The sequence below is a fragment of the Oncorhynchus clarkii genome, chromosome 5 (genome assembly GCF_045791955.1).
Source record: "Oncorhynchus clarkii lewisi isolate Uvic-CL-2024 chromosome 5, UVic_Ocla_1.0, whole genome shotgun sequence".
Classification (NCBI taxonomy): domain Eukaryota; kingdom Metazoa; phylum Chordata; class Actinopteri; order Salmoniformes; family Salmonidae; genus Oncorhynchus; species Oncorhynchus clarkii.
In genome coordinates this window covers 67,745,814-67,765,111 of record NC_092151.1, presented here as the reverse complement: position 1 = coordinate 67,765,111, position 19,298 = coordinate 67,745,814, and the positions used below count along the sequence as shown (strand labels likewise).

The following is a 19,298-nucleotide window of genomic DNA, read 5'->3' as shown; positions in this document are numbered from 1 at the left end:
GTTAAACAATAATTTCCTACTTAGATAACTGAAAACACATGGTCACTTTGTTAGATAAAAAAATATATACATGATTGATACAGTACATGACCAAAAGTATGTGGACAGATACTCGTCAAACATCTCATTCCAAAATCATAAGCATTAATATGGAGTTGGTCCCATCTTTGTTGCTATAACAGCCTCCACATGACTGGGAAGGCTTTCCATGAGTTGTTGGAACATTGCTGCGGGTACTTGCTTCCATTCAGCCACGAGCATTAGGGAGGTGTGGCGCTGAGGTTGGGTGAATAGGCCTGGCTCACAGTTGGTGTTCCAATTCATCCCAAAGGTGTTGAATGGGGTTGAGGTCAGGGCTCTGAGCTGGCCAGTCAAGTTCGTCCACACCAATCTCAACAAACCATTTCTGTATGGATCTTTCTTTGTGTACGGGGCATTGTCATGCTGAAACAGGAAAGGGCCTTCCCCAAACTGTTGCCACGAAGTTGGAAGCACAGAATCTTCTAGAATGTCATTGTAGGCTGTAGCATTAAGATTTCCCTTCACTGGAACTAAGGGGCCTAGCCCGAACCATGAAAAACAGCCCCAGAACATTATTCCTCCTCCACCAAACTTTACTGTTGGCTGTATGCATTGGGGCAGGTAGCGTTCTCCTGGCATCTGCCAAACCCAGATTAATCAGTCAGACTACCAGATGGTGAAGCGTGATTCATCACTCCAGAGAACGCGTTTCTACTGCTCCAGAGTCCAATGGCGGCGAGCATTACACCACTCCAGCCGACGCCTGGCATTGCGCATGGTGATCTTAGGCTTGTGTGCGGCTGCTCGGCCATGGAAACCTATTTCATGAAGCTCCCAACGAACAGTTCTTGTGCTGACGTTGCTTCCAGAGGCAGTTGGTAGTGAGTGCTGCAACCGTGTTGCAACCGAGGACAGGGTTGTTTTACACGCTAAAGCACTTGGGGGTCCCGTTCTGTGAGTTTGTGTGGCTACCACTTCACAGCTGAGCAGTTGTTGCTCCTTGGCGTTTCCACTTCACAATAACAGCACTTACAGTGGACCAGGGCAGCTCTAGCAGGGCAGAAGTTTGACAAACCGACCTATGGCGGTGCCACGTTGAAAGTCACTAAGCTCAGTAAGGCCATTCTACTGCCAATGTTTGTCTATGGAGATTGCAAGGTTGTGTGCTAAATTTTATACACCTGTCAGCAATGGGTGTAGCTGAAATAGCCGAATCCACTCATTTGAAGGGGTATCCACATACTTTTGTATAGTATTTGAGTCTGTTTCGTGCTGCATGTCCAATAATGTTGTTTGTGGAGTGTATGCTAACATGTGATCCCCATGGTGGAGGCAGAGAGAGAGAGGGACATGTACTAATCTCTTGTGTGTACAGTAAGCCCTATCCCTGTTAAGCTTGTCATACAGAGATGTTATTGTTCTGTTTGAATTCCCTACAACACACAAGCTCATATTGAAACCAAGTGAACAAAAGGTGCAGCACAAAGCACAGTGGGACAAAGAAAAACAATTATGGCAGTGGGAACGCAGTGGTGGATGCTGTAGATATAGCTCCTTTTAGCCAGCTGATTGGCTATTTACTCAGCAGCAAACTCCACAGACAGTAGGGATCAGGTGAACCAGCTAGCTGAGATAATTTGTCACATTAGTTAAACAGCCCCGAACAAAAGCCCTTTCTGTCCAGTCTTAATTATATCACTGTAGTCCTCTAGCCCGTTGCCATGGTTTCCTCTCCACCAACCGACCCTGCTTGTATGCAACAGTGTAGATATTCAGAAACATGATACCCAACAATGGCCCCTCTGTTGTTTACATGCAGTCTATACCACATCCTTTACCTCAGACAGGCTTACCTTATTGTGGCCCTAAAGTCTAAAGAAGGGGAAAACACAATCTAGTCATTGACCTGACCTATGTGTGACTGTATCAGGTGTATTTTCACCTGTCTGGTTGTGTGTCTGCCTGGTCAAGTGTGAGGCAGGCAGGAGGGCATGTGGTGTGTTTTTAGTAGGGTTTCACATTTTGGGGAATATTCAGAGGTGGAAACTCTCCGTGGGAATTAACAGGGAATATATATGGGAATGAATGGAAATACTTGCATATTAATACCATTTAAATGTATATGTTTTTTGCATTGGATATATTTACCTTATATGGAGACAGAAACAAACATTTTACCTTATCTAGACATAATTGCAAATTATTAAATCCTTCCAATACAAATTTAAAAAACAATTTAGTTACAAATTGAACTTTAAATGAGTTGACTCTTCACATGGAATGATTACACTGAACAACAAAAGGGAATATTGAATGATCCCCAATGATCCATCGCATCTTCCAAAACTTTTCTCAATGTTCCATCTGTAAAATGATAGTCTAGAAACTAAAGCTTTGGTTGTATTCCTCTCAGGCTTTCATGTCATCTCCCTGGACCTCAATGTCCACCTCTTGAACATCAGACTCTGAGGCCTCATCTTCACTGTCACTTTCCAGCCTTGTTGAGGATGACTCGTTGTCAGGCTCAAAAAGCCTCAAATTTGCCCGGGCGGCCACCAATTTTTCAACCCTTGTATTGGTCAGTCTGTTGCGTGTGTGTTCCCAAACAATGACCAGTTGCGCTCTGAGGCGGCTGATGTTGGTGGAATTTGTAGGATGAGGGGAAAGAGCCTCAGATCCACAAAGTCCCTTCCACCAGGTGACTGATGCAATATGGCAGTCGTGCCAGCATATCTCATCTCCATCCCAAAGCCCTTGCTTGGAAGTGTACTTCGCCAGACTGCCAAGAACCTTGCCCTCATCCAGGCCAAGGTGGTGCGACACGGTAGTGATGACACCATAGGTCTTGTTGATCTCTGCACCAGGCAGGATGCTGCGTCGTCTATGGGCTTCAGGCAGAAGCCATACTTTTTGATGTATTTCAGATCTGCAGTTTCCTTTGCTTGGAGCAACAAAGAAGTGGGCAGTGCAGTACGGACTTCTTCTCTTACATCTGCAAGCAGAGTCTGAACATCAGACAGGATGGCATTGTCTTCCTCAATCTGTGCAATGGCTACTGCTATAGGTTTCAGGAGTTTCAGGCTGCCTACCACTCTCTCCCAAAATACATCATCCAGGAGGATCCTCTTGATGGGGCTGTCCATATCGGCAGACTGTGATATGGCCATTTCTTGGAGAGACTGCTTCCCCTAAAACATGATGACAACGCCACCCCAATGGGTGTTGCTGGGCAGCTTCAATGTGGTGCTCTTATTCTTCTCACTTTGCTTGGTGAGGTAGATTGCTGCTATAACTTGATGACCCTTCACATACCTAACCATTTCCTTGGCTCTCTTGTAGAGTGTATCCATTGTTTTCAGTGCCATGATGTCCTTGAGGAGAAGACTCGATGCATGAGCAGCACAGCCGATGGGTGTGATGTGAGGCTAGGACTCCTCCACTTTAGACCAAGTAGCCTTCATGTTTGCAGCATTGTCTGTCACCAATGTAAATACTTTCTGTGGTCTTAGGTCATTGATGACTGCCTTCAGCTCATCTGCAATGTAGAGACCGGTGTGTCTGTCCTCTTGTAGAATACTGGTTAAGGTGTGGCGATATAGTCAATTATTCCTTGCCCACGAACATTCGACCACCCATCAGAGATGATTGCAATAGTCTGCTTTCTGTATGATTTGCTTGACCTTCACTTGAACTCTGAATCCAGCAAATTAGTAGATAAAGCTTGTCTGGTTGTAGGGGTGTATGTGGGCTAAGAATATTCAGACATCTCTTACAATACACATTGCTTGTGAGCGTCAGCTGCATACACAGCTCGAGCAAGACATTCATCAGCTTTTCTCTGACTACGTTCCTCTATTTAGTCAATAACTTCTGATTCCAGGAGGGCTATGAGCTGTTGCTATCGATAAGGTGTCTGATTCCTCATTTTCACCTTGAATAGAAGTAGAGGGACTTTTGTCAGGGTTGCTTGTTGTGAGCGCTGTGGGAACTTTATGCACTTCGCCAGATTCTGCATCTTTGTTGCATTCTTCACAAATGATTTGGCACAGTATTTGCAAATGTACACAGCTTTTCCTTCTACATTAACTGCAGTGAAATGTCTCCACACATCAGATGGTGCCCGTGGAATTTTCCTGTAGAGTAGAAAAACAATGAGGAAAATAAAATACAATTCCATGTACAGATAAATAGGTAAGCAGTTAGATTAATTTCCTTTGTAAGATAAATGTTTTAAAATGAAACATGTATGGAAACAGGTGAATTAACACTCCTCAGTTAGCAGGCTTAACCTCTTGGTGTTAGGGGGCAGTATTTTCATTTTTGGAAAAAAAAACATTCCCGTTTTAAACGGGATATTTTGTCAGGAAAATATGCTAGAATAGGCATATAATTGACAGCTTTGGATAGAAAACACTGACGTTTCCAAAACTGTAAAGATATTGTCTGTGAGTGTAACACAACTGATTTGGCAGGCGAAAGCTTCCAATCCGGAAGTGCCCCGGGTTTTGAAAGCGCTGTGTTCCAATGACTCCCTATATGGCTGTGAATGTACCATCAACGAGCTTACGCTTTCTACGTATTTCCCAAGGTGTCTACAGCATTGTGACGTAGTTTTACGCATTTCTGTTGAAGAATAGCCGTATGGGGGCACATTGCGTAAGTGGTCACATGGTGGCTCCGAGAGAGATTCTCACGTAAAGTGCAGAGGTAGCCATTACTCCAATCGGTCCTAGAGAAAAAGGAATTGTCCCGACGGATATATTATCGAATACATATTAGAAAAACACCTTGAGGATGGATTCTAAACAACGTTTGCCATGTTTCTGTCGATATTATGGCGCTAATTTCGAATATTTTTCGGGCGATTTCTCAGCCAAACGTGAAGAACAAACGGAGCTATTTCGCCTACAAAAATAATATTTTGGGAAAAAAGGAACTTTGGGAGTCTCGTGAGTGAAAACATTCGAAGTTCATCAAAGGTAAACGATTTAATTTGATTACTTTTCTGATTTCCGTGACAAGTTTGCCTGCTGCTAGCAAGGCATAATGCTATGCTAGGCTATGATAAACTTACACAAATGCTTGTCTAGGGTTGGCTGTAAAGCATATTTTGAAAATCTGAGATGACAGGGTGATTAACAAAAGGCTAAGCTGTGTTCCAATATATTTCACTTGTGATTTTCATGAATAGGAAGATTTTGTAGGAAGATTTATGTCCGTTGCGTTATGCTAATTGGTGTCAGATGATGATACCGGTCCCGTTCACGGGCTGGGCGTCACTACAGGTTAAGCAAGCTAAACCTCAAATGGTAGCAGAAACTGTTAACAAGTTAGAAATTATTTAAACACACTTTGCTGTAGGCTACTATTTACTAGTTAACAATAAATAATTTGTCATATAAAATATATTCACCCCACCCAGTATTGTAATCAAAACTTACCAGAAAGCATCTCATTAGTGTGCAAGATCTTGAATTAGCTGTACATGTGATGGAGGGATGCACTGCATGCGGAGGGTTGCAATTCCATTGAATTGGGGATAGTTTAACCAACATATTCCATAAGACCTAGAATTGCCTTGTGTGTATCCCACAAAAAAAGGTTCACTGTTATAAGCTTACTTTTTTGATGAATTGAAGCAAAATTCCCCAAATTCCCGGGCTTAACTTCCCATGGAAAATATTTGAGAAAATGTCTGAAATTTACTGGAAAGTTTCCAACCCTAGTATTTAATGATGAGAGTGGAGACTGAGACGCACTGTTGGATTCAGTAATGAAGCCTCAAGGACACTCCCCACAACAGGAGAGTGACACAAACAACCTGGAGGAAGACCACTAGCTATAATCCACAGACACACATCAACACATATCATTCCACAACCATAATCATGTGCAGGGATGAGGTAAAGGGAGTTCTTTGTTTGTATGCCATTATTGTGTATGACAGGCTTTCACAGGTGGTACATCTTCATAGATTACGTCTAGAATTACATCAAGTATTTGACATACATTTTGTACCTATATCTGAACTTAATGACTCATCACACAACCGTAACTGGCACTGGAACCTCAGATGTACAGTTGAAGTCGGGAGGACTCCACTTAGGTTGGAGGTTTTCAACCACTCCACACATTTCTTGTTAACAAACTATAGTTTTGGCAAGTCGGTTAGGACATCTACTTTGTGTATGACACAAGTCATTTTTCCAACAACTGTTTACAGACAGATTATTTCACGTATACTTCACTGTATCACAATTCCAGTGGGTCAGAAGTTTACATACACTAAGTTGACTTTGCCTTTAAACAGCTTGGAAAATTCCAGAAAATGATGTCATGGCTTTAGAAGCTTCTGATAGGCTAATTGACATCATTTGAGTCAATTGGAGGTGTATCTGTGGATGTATTTCAAGGCCTACCTTCAAACTCAGTGCCTCTTTGCTTGACATCATGGGAAAATCGCAAGAAATCCTCAGACCTCAGAAAAACAATTGTACACCTCCACAAGTCTGGTTCATCCTTGGGAGCAATTTCCAAATGCCTGAAGGTACCATGTTCATCTGTACAAACAATAGTACGCAAGTATAAACACCATGGGACCACGCAGCCGTCATACCACTCAGGAAGGAGACGCGTTCTGTCTCTTAGAGATGAACGTACTGGTGCGAAAAGTGCAAATCAATCCCAGAACAACAGCAAAGGACCTTGTTAAGATGCTGGAGGAAACGGGTACAAAAGTATCTATATCCACAGTAAAAAGAGTCCTATATCGACATAACCTGAAAGGCCACTCGTCACGGAGAAGCCACTGCTCCAAATCTGCCATTAAAAAAGCCAGACTATGGTTTGCAACTGCACATGGGGACAAAATCGTACTTTTTGGAAAAATTTCCTCTGGACAGATGAAACAAAAATAGAACTGTTTGGCCATAATGGCCATCGTTATGTTTGGAGGAAAAAGGGGGACACTTGCAAGCTAAAGAACACCATCTCAACCGTGAAGCACGGGGATTGCTGCATCATGTTGTGGGGGTGCTTTGCTGCAGGAGGGACTGGTGCGCTTCACAAAATAGATGGCATCATGAGGCAGGAAAGTTATGTGGATATATTGAAGCAACATCTCAAGACATCAGTCAGGAAGTCGAAGCTTGGTCGCAAATGGGTCTTCCACATGGACATAGACTATAAGCATACTTCCAAAGTTGTGGCAAAATGGCTTAAGGAGAACAAAGTAAAGGTATTGGAGTGGCCATCACAAAGCCCTGACCTCAATCCTATAGAAAATGTGTGGGCAGAACTGAAAAAGTGTGTGCGAGCAAGGAGGCCTACAAACCTGACTCTGTTACACCAGCTCTGTCAGTAGGATTGGGCCAAATTTCACCCAACTTATTGTGGGAAGCTTGTGGAAGGCTACCCAAAATGTTTGACCCAAATTAAACAATTTAAAGGCAATGCTACCAAATACTAATTGAGTGTATGTGAACTTCTGACCCACTGGAAATGTGATGAAAGAAATAAAAGCTGAAATAAATCATTCTCTCTACTATTATTCTGACAATTTACATTCTTAAAATGAAGTGGTGATCCTAACTGACCTAAGACGGAATTTTTACTAGGATTAAATGTCAGGAATTGTGAAAAACTGTGTTTAAATGTATTTGGCTAAGGTGTATGCAAACTTCTGACTTCAACTGTATTTAGACAAGGCTCGAGTTCTAACCACAGACCTAGTTCCAGATTGTTTCGCTCGATCACCCATTACTACTGCTGTCGGTCATCAGGTAGAAGGTTGGGAGATAATACGCGGAGCCAGTGTGTCTGTATAGTGTGTGGAGGAAGGACAACAGCTGTCCCAACCATTCAGAGTTGTGCTGCTTATCCCTGGCTGCTCCAATGCCTAATTTCTCTGACATTGTGTGTGAGTAAACAAGGCAGCATGGTGTCCCACACCTGGAGCCCAGCCAAACACCCACCCACTCAGCCATCCGGGACTACACACTGTCTGTACCCACAGACCAGACCTCAAGTCTGCCTCACGTCTCCGGCTGTCTGCCCTGCACCACCCGTCACAATGCCCCGCAGGGTAACAAACCGCTCAGTAGACCCATGAGTACAAGGGGAAATGCTTTCTGTGATTTTGTCTTTGTGTGGAGAGGGAGATGAAAGGATGAGAGGCAGGGGGGGGAGTGGTGATGTCATTATTTACTGGTACCAGTGGCCTCATGGTGCTCCTGTCAGGTGCGCACACTTCCCCCTCCCGCCCCTCCTGTGGTGGTGGTTGTTTTTTGCGTTGAGTGGTTATGCTCCTGTGTGTTCTTTGTGAGAAGCAGGCCCTAAGTGAGGCGTGCGCTCTGTGGCTTTACAGACGCCACAGTTCAGTGTGCTGCTGGGGGGCCCTTTACCAGGCATCTACCTGGGGAGTGCCTCTGGCACGCTCCCACTCAAAGCCTGGAGTTGCTAATGAGCTACTGTTGTACACTTTTATGAAATATAATTGCATTATGGTTGGTAAATAAAGCTGCTGTGTGTTGTCACAGCATATGCTACCCTCTGTCAAAACAGGAACAACAAGCTGGAGGGAAAGAGCCCTGCGGGAGCAGCAGGTCCTGCTCTGTGACACTGGAGACCTGATTAATTTCCTTGCTGTTGATGAGGCGATCCTATTTGTTCTGGGCAGTTATCTAATCTACCCCGGCACGAGTTAGCGTTGTTCTGCATGTCTTTATTAATGAGACTCACCGACTAGCCTACACGTTTTGGAAGAAGAGGCCAGAGGATTTGATGCCTTGTGGATTCAGTGTAATTTATATGTTGCCTCATAAATAGTAGTTTTAAAGTTCCCCTTTCTACCACAGTTTGTTCCATGAAACAAAGTGAATCTATGTCATTGTAAGCAAATTAATCACACTTAAGTCATTGTCCAACTGTGAATAATCACCCCCTTCCCTACCTAACTCTATGATCGCTTTGTCCCTCCCCTTTGTTCAGGCCATCCGTCTCTCATTGGAACATGCCCTGCCGCCAGAGCCTGCGGAGGAGGGAGGAGAGCCAATTAGCAAGCTGCGTATACGAACTCCCAGTGGTGAGTTTCTGGTGCGGCGCTTCCTGGGCAGCACCAAGTTGCAGGTCCTCTTTGACTTTGTGGCCTCCAAGGGCTACCCCTGGGATGACTTCAAACTGCTCACCACCTTCCCCCGCAGAAACGTGAGTATTTACATTTTTAGTCTTATCCAAAGCGACTTATAGTAGTGGAATGCATACATTTTCATACTTTTTTCGTACTGGTCCACCTCGTACTGGTTCCCACAACCCTGGCATTGTAAGTGCCATGCTCTACCAACTGAGCCACACGGCACCACAGTGTGTTTATATTAGGAATGTAGCGATTCACCAATACGTATCAGTCCCCAATACAAAGTGCATCGAGCCACAAACCGATTGAAATGTAGCATGCGTCGATCAGAAAATATTTTGTTGTGTTCTTTCTAACTTCCAAAAAAAGAACTCCTCTATTGTGACAACTGATGCATCCTCTCGTTTAGTGTGGAACTACATGTAGGCTTAACTGTGTTGAGTCATTGATCTACAAGTCATTTTGCATGCAGAACAACTCCAGGCAATGTCAGTAGCCTAGTCAAACTGAGCACTGTGCCCAGCTTCGCGCACTGACCAACGTGAGGTAGGCGGTCTGTTCCTGATCTTGCTTATCTGCGCGGCACCTTCAGCATTCAAATGCTTAAATGGCTTGCGTGATATTAGGTTTTTTTAGTTGAGTAACAACCGAGCCAATTACACAGGTTATCTATGTGCTGTTGAAAAAAGTGTTTTACGGGAATGAAAGTAAGATACTGAAGACAAAAAAACAGGCTCCTTTAAACACCCCTAATCTGATAGTGGTAGTGGGGTGGTAGAAGCCTGGTCTCCCTAATAATTGTTATTATTAGGTGAGTGCTTACATTTGTCCTATTTCACACATTAGTGTGTATTATACAAGTGTGAATTAGTCATGTTATTTTTTTGCATATCCCACTCTCCCTGAGACACCCTCGGAGAGTGGGGCCAGGGATCAGCCATTGACGGCGACCCTGGAGCGATTAGGCTTAAGTGCCTTGCTGAAGGGTACATTGACTGACTTTTTTCACCTAGTCGGCTCGGGGATTCGAATCAGCGACCTATTGGTTACTGGCCCAACGCTATTATGGCTCAACTCAGGTGCCTACATAGTCCATATGCCATAGACCTACACGGATTATACAAAACATTAACACCTGTTCTCTCCATGACCTAGACTGACAAGGTGAATCCAGATGAAAGCTATGATATCTTATAGATGTCACCTGTTAAATCCACTTCAATCAGTGTAGATGAAGGGGGAAGGCATTTTTAGGCTTTGAGACATGGATTGTGTACATGTGCCATTGAGAGGGTCAATGGGCAAAACAAAAGATTGAAGTGCTTTTGGACGGGTATGGTAGTAGGTGCCAGGCTCACCGGTTTGTGTCAAGAACTGCAGCGCTGCTGGGTTTTTCATGCTCTGTTTCCCATGTGTATCAAGAATAGTCCACCACTCAAAGGACATCAACCAACTTGACACAACTGTGGGAAGCATTGGAGTTGACATGTGGAAATGTTTTGACACCTTCTAGAGTCATACCCCAACAAATTGAGGCTGTTCTGAGAGTAAAAGGGGTGTGGGGGGGGGGGGTTGTGCGCAACTCAATATTAGGAAGGTGTTCCTAATATTTGGTATACTCCGGTGTACAATCATTTACACACCAAACACAGAAGTCAGCTCAGACAGATCAAGCTCAGAGGCCTAGGTCATGAGCTCGAACAGCAACAACAAATGTTAGTGCATCGGATTGCGTTGAACCGAATTGCATCGATTTGTTCTCCAAATCATTTAACTAAAACGTATCGTTCTTGTATCGAATCGTCTTGAACACATCCCTACTTTTAACAAGGTGGAACCAAAGTGTAACTAATGACCATTATTTAACTCTACAGTATGTTTATCTTTATTTGCTCAGTACCTTTGGCTGGCTAACTACAGGTACTAAGCAGTGATCAACACAGCAGCCTGTAATGTAACATCTCTGCAGGAGAAGTCCACAGTCATAATTGGCTCACCCCTGCATGTGGCTCCAGTTTGTTGCTCATCTCAATCCCTAGAGTCCAGAGAGTGTGACTGTTCAGATAGTTAGAGGATTTCTGTATAATTAAAAGCCATGGTGGGCTAATGAGAAATGTGTTTTTTCGTGTGCTTGCGTGAGTGTGTGTGACTTCTATCCACAAGTGCATTTATAATGTGTTGAATATTAATTAGCCAGTACGTATACACAGAAGAGCGCTGGCTACTTAGGATACAGTCAACAGTATTCTCCTCGGTTGGTTCCTCTGCATCCGCGGTGCATGGCGCCGCACCGACTGGAGTTCTCCTCCCAGTAATTAGAGCTGTTGGCCACGCTCTGCTCTGTGCTGTGGCAGGTAGCTAATGAGCACCATTTTAACTCCCTGCTTAATTGGAGTGGTGGAAACAAAATGGGATTTCCATTAATCAAGGGGAGTGTGTGTGTGCAGGCCTGCCCAGACAGCCTGCCATCCAGGTCTGTAGGGAACATGGGGGTACAAACACTTCACTCTAGCTAACTCACACCACACGCACACACACATGCACACACTTATACACATGCGTACACTACTCATACAGTACACAAACATTGGCGCACATACAAATGCTCACACACTCAGGTGGGCACACATGCCTTCATCTATTCAAGCATATCCATGCCTTATTCACATCTTCTTAAATACACTTTAAAATCCATGTGTTTTAGGCCAAGATAAAAATGTCTTCATCTCCAATGACGTTCTAGGAGAGATGTGGTGCAGAGGACAGGAGAAAGAGAGAGCAGAGTTTATGGGTATGTCCAAAATGGTACCCTGTTCTCTATGTCGTGCACTACCCTGTGGGCCCTGGTCAAAAGTAGTGCACTCCCCTGTGGGCCCTGGTCAAAAGTAGTGAACTACCCTGTGGGCCCTGGTCAGAAGTAGTGCACTCCCCTGTGGGCCCTGGTCAAAAGTAGTGCACTACCCTGTGGGCCCTGGTCAAAAGTAGTGCACTACATAGAAAACAGAGTGCCATTGTGGACATCACCAAGCAGTGTGTGCCAGAGTGTTTGTGCATCTGAACAGTGCCCAGTCCGTCTAATCCTGCAGCTCTCCTCTCTAATTAAAAGGAGCCTCAATCTCCTCCAGACGCTTCCACTGTTGCTCTGCTCGGATTAGCGGATGTACCACTATTGCATTTGTAATACACCGCAAATGTTTAAACTTCTTCTCTCCTTCCCCTGCATGACAACTCAAGATAATTGCCAGCAATAAGAAAGCAATTAAGTGGAAGATGATTAAACAGAAATAAAATAAAATGCATCGCTGACTTTATACTTTTGTTTCTTTGACTGCTTGTTAGTTATTGGAGGAAGTAACATGTTTTGCTCTTTGCGTCAACATGTTTCTTCACACTCACCAGAACCAGTATGTACTGTGTATGTGGTCTAGATACTTAGTAGTTCCAGTCGTGAGTGAACTTAGCTCAGTCTAGGTTTTAGACCCCCAAACATTCTTCACAGGATATTTTTCTTCACGTTGTGATACTGTACTTTGTGCTGAGTTTAACCTTACCCTAATTGTTGTTCCAGGTTTCTGAAAATGAAATGTTTGAACAGTACCAATGTGTAGAATGATTTAGACAAAACTCTAGATTTAGGAAAAATAAACAGTGCTATGAAATGATCCTCGTGTCCAACTGAACTAGACATCACATCTGCACAACTTGGTTCATTTCAAGGAAGAACAATTGCAGTTTATTGATTTAGTCCCAAAATTCATACTCCATCCCCAAAAGTATTTCCATCATATCCTCTCCCACATGTATGAATGCATGTGGGATATAGCTCCATGTAGGTTATAGCTCTGATTCCAGTCGCTCTTATCCAGAGCGACTTACAGGAGCAATTAGGGTTTAGTGCCTTGCTCAAGGACACATCAACAGATTTTTCACCTAGTCGGCTTGGAGATTTGAACCAGCGACCTTTCGGTTTCTGAGTCAAAGCTCTTAACCGCTAGGCTACCTGCTCCCCATAGTCCTGTACATGCATACTGTACTCAGTCTCACACTTTATGCACTGTGTGTGTGTGGGACTGGTGTTTGTGTTGGCTCCGCTCTAGACAGCATATAGGGGACTTCTGAGAGCAGATTGCTTCCCTGTTCCAGAGAAGTTAAAAGCTCAGGGCCTGTTCCCCTGGGGAACGGCAGCCCCCCTTTTCACCCTCCTCCTTCTCTCCAGGCCGCGCAGCGGCCCACTTTGAAGTGTGTTGTTCACGCCCTGGCTCTACGTGTTGTCATCGTTCCTGGAAGCACATAATGATCTCCCACTGCTTTTGTAATTGGCCAAATAAACACTTGACAACACAAGTTTTTAAAACAGACAAGCTATATGGTTTGAATTAACACAGAACCTAAATGGCTTCATAAAAAAATGTTATTTCAGCTGCACGTTTGATTGTTAGAAACTGACATCTTGAGACGGGTGTTTATTTTTTCACTCGTCTCAAGTTATCAAATGTTTTATTCATACTAATGAAGTGATTTGCAATATTTATTTTTACTTCAACTTAAGTGTTAATTATGTTAAGCACGATAATCATAACACTGAAGACAATGACATGGAGTTAATCCATTATTTTGTAGATGTGATGGCAGATCCTCAAACGGATATAAAGAAATGTTCCTACTAGTCCTTTACTAAAGATTGAAGGTAAAGCTCCAACATCCTCTCAAATAAAATCTAGAAATTCTACTTAGTGGGACATCCGAGGGTAGTCATAACATTTCTTGTGCGTTATTGTCTTGATACAACCCACATTGATGTTCACACACTGAAACCTCCATAGTCCTTGGGTAACTTGCATAAGTAGTGTACGTGAATGAGCCTGTTTTAGACCAACATTTGCCATTAGTTTTAATTTGATGGAGAACTGTTTTATATGACATCTTCAGAGGAATTAGACTATTTTGGCAGTAGTAGTGGGTCTCTCAAGGAAGGTGGCATCTTGTTCTGCTCCGTCAGGATGAGTGTGTGATCAGGTTAGATGATTATCCAGTAACATTGTCAAGCACTTGAGAAAACGCCGCTGCTACGGATTAAACCGCAACCTTCAAAACACTTCAAATGGCCTTCCACAGACTGATGCTAGACTTTCATGTTGTGTGCCAGACATCTAGTTGGTTTATCTACTACACTAAAATGTAATTACAAGTCATACAGTACAGTTTAAATGCTTGTGTATTGCCTTTATCATAGAGCTGTTCGTTGATAAGATTGCTTTGTTGGCCATATCATGAATAATGTAGGCCTGTGTATGTTTGTGTCAGGCTCTGCCCGGCTGCTGTATGTGTCAGTCAGGGGAGAAGAGAATTCATCAGATATAGGGAGAGCCAGACAGTGAAAATATAGAGGATATCGCGACGCAGAGTGGAGAGAAAAACAACAGCTTTGTTTGTTGACAGATGCCTCAATGCTTATGGTCTCTTAATTGGATAACAATGTAAACAATCACTGATGGCGCTTGTCTCCTGTGTCAGTGTGGCATCTTGTTTCTCGACTTTCTTTTTAGTCAGATGCTCTCCCCTCCCCCCGTCAACACACACACAGCCGCACCTGCTCCTCCCTAAACCCTAATTTACTCATACCTGATGCTGTGGTGTCATAACAGCCTGTCAGGTTCATTAGCATAGCTGGCATTTGTGAAATACTGAGCAAAAGGTGGGGGGAAAAGGTGTTCAGTTCACCCGTTGGGATGTAATCTTTTAGCAGCACACCATCTTGCTTTCCCCTGGCTGCGGTGCGTTGTGTAGGTTGACGTGACACCCCTCCCTGTGCTGCCTTATGAGCTCAGGTCATGCTGGGGAGCGAGGAGCACTAATGACAGGAGAAATGAGTATGAGAACGTGATGTCAAAGAGCCTCCATTGGTGTGACATTTCCCTTTTCCTCTGGGAATAGCTGTGTTTGCTGATGAATTCTTGCTCCTCTTTGACCTCCCGGCATCATACCGTTGAAATTATGTAGCTCTATTGAAGGTTAGGTTTTGATGACTCAATGATCATTGGAAATATGACTCATTAGGAAAGACGACTCTTTATTTATATTGAGGGAAGATTAGTTTATTACCATATGTGTGTGGTAGAACAGAAGAACATGTCATATCAGGGAGAAGGATCAGCCTGTTGGCGGCATAACAGGCACAATACATCCAAATTCAACGGTGAACCGGGCAGGACAACTGACAACTGCAGGGATTACTTCCCCAGCCAGAGCAGAGGTTGAGAGAGAGCGAGATCTGTCAGGATAGTTACAGAGCAAACTCTGACTCCATGGTGAAAGGAGAGTTGAGGTGGGTGTTTAACTTGGTTTCAGCCTCAAAGGTATTCCAGCTTTCACATCATCCAGCAGTGTTTCTCCACCTAATGTCGTTGTGAGGATGGTCTCATCAGTGTGAGGTGAACTCGGACCTTCTTGCGCTGGTTGTCTGATGCCTGCTAGTTAATTACCACCCCAGTGATCATAACAGGAGGTCTAATCAGAGGCTGTCACCACAGGCAACAGATAAGCCCTGCCCTGGCCCCCACGTCACAGTAGACAGAGGACCCAGGTGTGGGGAAGGGAATGACGGGGGCCTATGTAACAGGAGACTCCCGGTGATTAACCCTCATAAGCTAGCAGGCTGGGTTGTCTCATGTTAAACAGCATAGGTTACCCGTGTGTCAACATGGCTGACGAAATTGGCTGCATTATGGGTGGCAATGCATTATTACCATCTTGCTCTGCCGATGCCCTCAACCTGGATTTGAATGATGAATATTTTGACACTTATTGATACTGTATGTCTTTTTTTTATATTAGCATCTACCTTATGTCTTTTTGTTTGTTTGTTTTTGTAGGTAAAGGTGATTAGTTTAAGGTCGTAACACACATCGTTCAAGGCAGGTCCTTGTAGAAACCACAGCTGTTTAGTTTGGATGGAAGCCTTAGAAAACAGAAATGATCAATCTCTCTGGGGAAACGCAACGCTGGCCACCAAAACAGAGATGATCAGATTACTGTCTCACCGTCAACGGCTTTTCCACTTGATGATGTAGTTTAGAGACATACCCCAAGCAGAGGCCAAGTTAACACCTTTTCAGTACGTCTGTTTGCATGGTGTACTTTGGTACTTTCACATTTGTGTACATGTCCCAAGGTACACAGAAAAGTGTTCAATGATAAAAAGATTAAGAATTGGACTAGTTGATAGTTTGTACTTTTTACCAGGCACATTGCAACTTAACACTTTCCATGTATGCACATGTGGTTAAATGCCACTTCCAACTGGAGCTAGAACAAAGACTTGTGTAATGACTGTCATGTATCCTGTATGAATGTGTCCTCTTCTCATGCTTCTCTTGTTCTCTTTCTCTGCAGATCACCCAGCTAGACCCAGCCTCGTCTTTACTGGAGGCCAAGCTTTTCCCGCAGGAGACCCTGTTCCTGGAAGCTAAAGAGTAGGACAGCCTGGCCATGTGGTGGTGGGACTGGCTGGAAGAGTAGTGAAGAGTTCTAGCATGGTTTTAGTGGGTCTACAGAGACAGACCACCCTCTCACATGGAGGTGAACTCTCAAACACACACAATACACAACATATACAGTACACTATTCACACTCACACACACGCGTAAGCATCCCTGCTCTCGGCCTGTGCATCGTACATGAATGCCTAGTGTACACGTCTGCACAGAGAAGCTACCACAAGCACACAGCCAAACACTCTCGCCCCTCACTTAATTGCAGTGTCATGGTTTTCTCTGTCCACACTTACAGTATGATAAAGGATATTAATAAGAAACTTTTGAGTAGAAGAACAGCATCACGGACAAGGACTTCCCACTACAGTACGGCTGCTTTTTTTAAGTCATGTTTTGTTTGAATAAAATAAGCAAGGAGACATTTCCTGGAGAACGCTGGACTATCTAATCTCCACCTGCAATTGGCCGTACCCCCATTGCTCCCACCTGCCCCTCCATGCACCCAACCAGGGATGGACCCCCTCCTGCCCCTCCATGCACCCAACCAGGGATGGACCCCCTCCTGCCCCCTTCCCACCCGCAGCCAGAGAGGCTCAATGTTCCTGATCTGCACCCCTCCTGCTCTGCTCTGACCAATCTGGTTTTAATTTCAAAATGCTCCACAACCAACTGTTACTACTTTATTTTTCTTGATCCTTTTTAAGTTTGATGCTGTATTAGTTTTAGTTTGATATACATTATATAAAATATATATGAACATGCATCCGTCTGAGCCAGCACTCTCTTGAAACGCGCACACACACATACACGTCATATGAATTTTGTATTATTGTGGCCTTTTGTGATTTATTTTTTTTTTTTTTCCCCCTAATTTAAGTGGTATCGTTAATACAGATTTGACCGTGAGTGTTTTGAGCTGTAGTGGAGAGATGGGTAGGCTATTCATTTTGTAAATCTGACTTGGAACATTTAGTATTTTAAGTGGCTATTAGGTTTTATTTAAATTTGGTTTATTCCTTGTCACCTTCTGAGTCATTATTTCAGGGTTTCTGTCAATGAGACCTCAGCAAACTTTCTACAAAACATTAAAGCTATTATATTATTTAAACCATTTATTGTCTATTTGGCCAGCAGGCTATGGGCTGTCCTTGTATGAAGGATCTGAATAGGAGTTTTTGTGTTTGACTCTAAAGTGTGTACGTCAGCATGCTGAACTCCGTTAGCTAACATGGTAAGCTTCCTGTCAAGCCAGGCATGGGGAAAATACACCACATCTGGTCAGCGATTGGCTCTCGGGAGTAGCTGTGAAGACTACATGTCGATATGCAGGCTGAGTTTGCTTTAGACATTTGAGACATTTCTAAAAGCAATACGTTTGGATGAACTTCAGTGTACTGAGTGACTGAATTCCTGATGGACAATCAGTTCTATTATCTAATATAAAAAATGTAACTAGTGATGGGTATCAGTGTATGATCATGCGTCAGTATTTGCTATTCAGTAACCATATACACTATACATACAAATGTATGTGGACTTCATAGGAACAGCAGTTACAGTTGAAGTCGAAGTTTCCATACACTTAGGTTGGAGTCATTAAAACTTGTTTTTCAACCACTCCACACATTTCTTGTTGACCAATTAGTTTTGGCAAGTTAGTCAGGACTTCTACCTTGTTCATGACACAAGTCATTTTTCCAACAATTGTTTAGATGATTTCACTTTTATAGTACACTGTCACAGCACTAGTGGGTCAGAAGTTTACATACACTAAGTTGACTGTGCCTTTAAACAGCTTGGAAAAAAACTGATGTCATGGCTTTAGAAGCTTCTGAAAGGCTAATTGACATAATTTGAGTCAATTGGAGGTGTACCTGTAGATGTATTTCAAGGCCTACCTTCAAACTCAGTGCCTCTGCTTGACAACAGGGAAAATCGCAAGAAGTCAGCCAAGACCTCAGAAAGAAAATTGTGGACCTCCAAGATTGGTTCATCCTTGGGAGCAATTTCCAAATGCCTGAAGGTACCATGTTCATCTGTACAAACAATAGTACGCAAGTATAAACACCATGGGACCACGCAGCTGTCATACTGCTCAGGAAGGAGACGTGTTCTGTCTCCTAGAGATTAATGTACTTCAGTGTGAAAAGTGCAAATCAATCCCAGAACAACAGCAAAGGACCTTGTGAAGATGCTGGAGGAAACAGGTACAGAGTATCTATATCCACAGTAAAACAAATCCTATATCGATATAACCCGAAAGGTCGCTCAGCAAGGAAGAAGCCACTGCTCCAAAACCACCATTAAAAAAGCCAGACTACGGTTTGCAACTGCACATGGAGAAAAATATGGACATTTTTGGAGAAATGTCCTCTGGTCTGATGACACAAAAATAGAACTGTTTGGCCATAATGACCATCGTTATGTTTGGATCAAAAAGGGGGAGGCTTGCAAGCCGAAGAACACTATCTCAACCGTGAAGCACGGGGGTGGCAGCATCATGTTGTGGGGGTGCTTTGCTGCCGGAGGGACTGGTGCACTTCACAAAATAGATGGCGTCATGAGGAAGGGAAATGATGTTGCGTCAATATATTCACATCTCAAGACATCAGTCAGGAAGTCTACATACACTATATATACAAGAGTATGTG

At 43.5% G+C, this 19,298-nt stretch overlaps 1 protein-coding gene across 1 annotated transcript in view; it reads left to right on the top strand.

Moving 5' to 3' along the window:
- LOC139409268 (Fas (TNFRSF6) associated factor 1) overlaps positions 1-17,755 on the top strand; it is a 91,330-nt gene extending 73,575 nt beyond the window's left edge. Inside the window, exons 18-19 of the mRNA XM_071154165.1 lie at positions 9,010-9,225; positions 16,547-17,755. Of these exons, the coding sequence (XP_071010266.1) occupies positions 9,010-9,225; positions 16,547-16,630 (300 nt within the window). The 3' untranslated portion in view covers positions 16,631-17,755. The remainder of the gene's footprint in view (positions 1-9,009; positions 9,226-16,546) is intronic.
- The last annotated feature ends 1,543 nt before the right edge of the window (positions 17,756-19,298 follow it).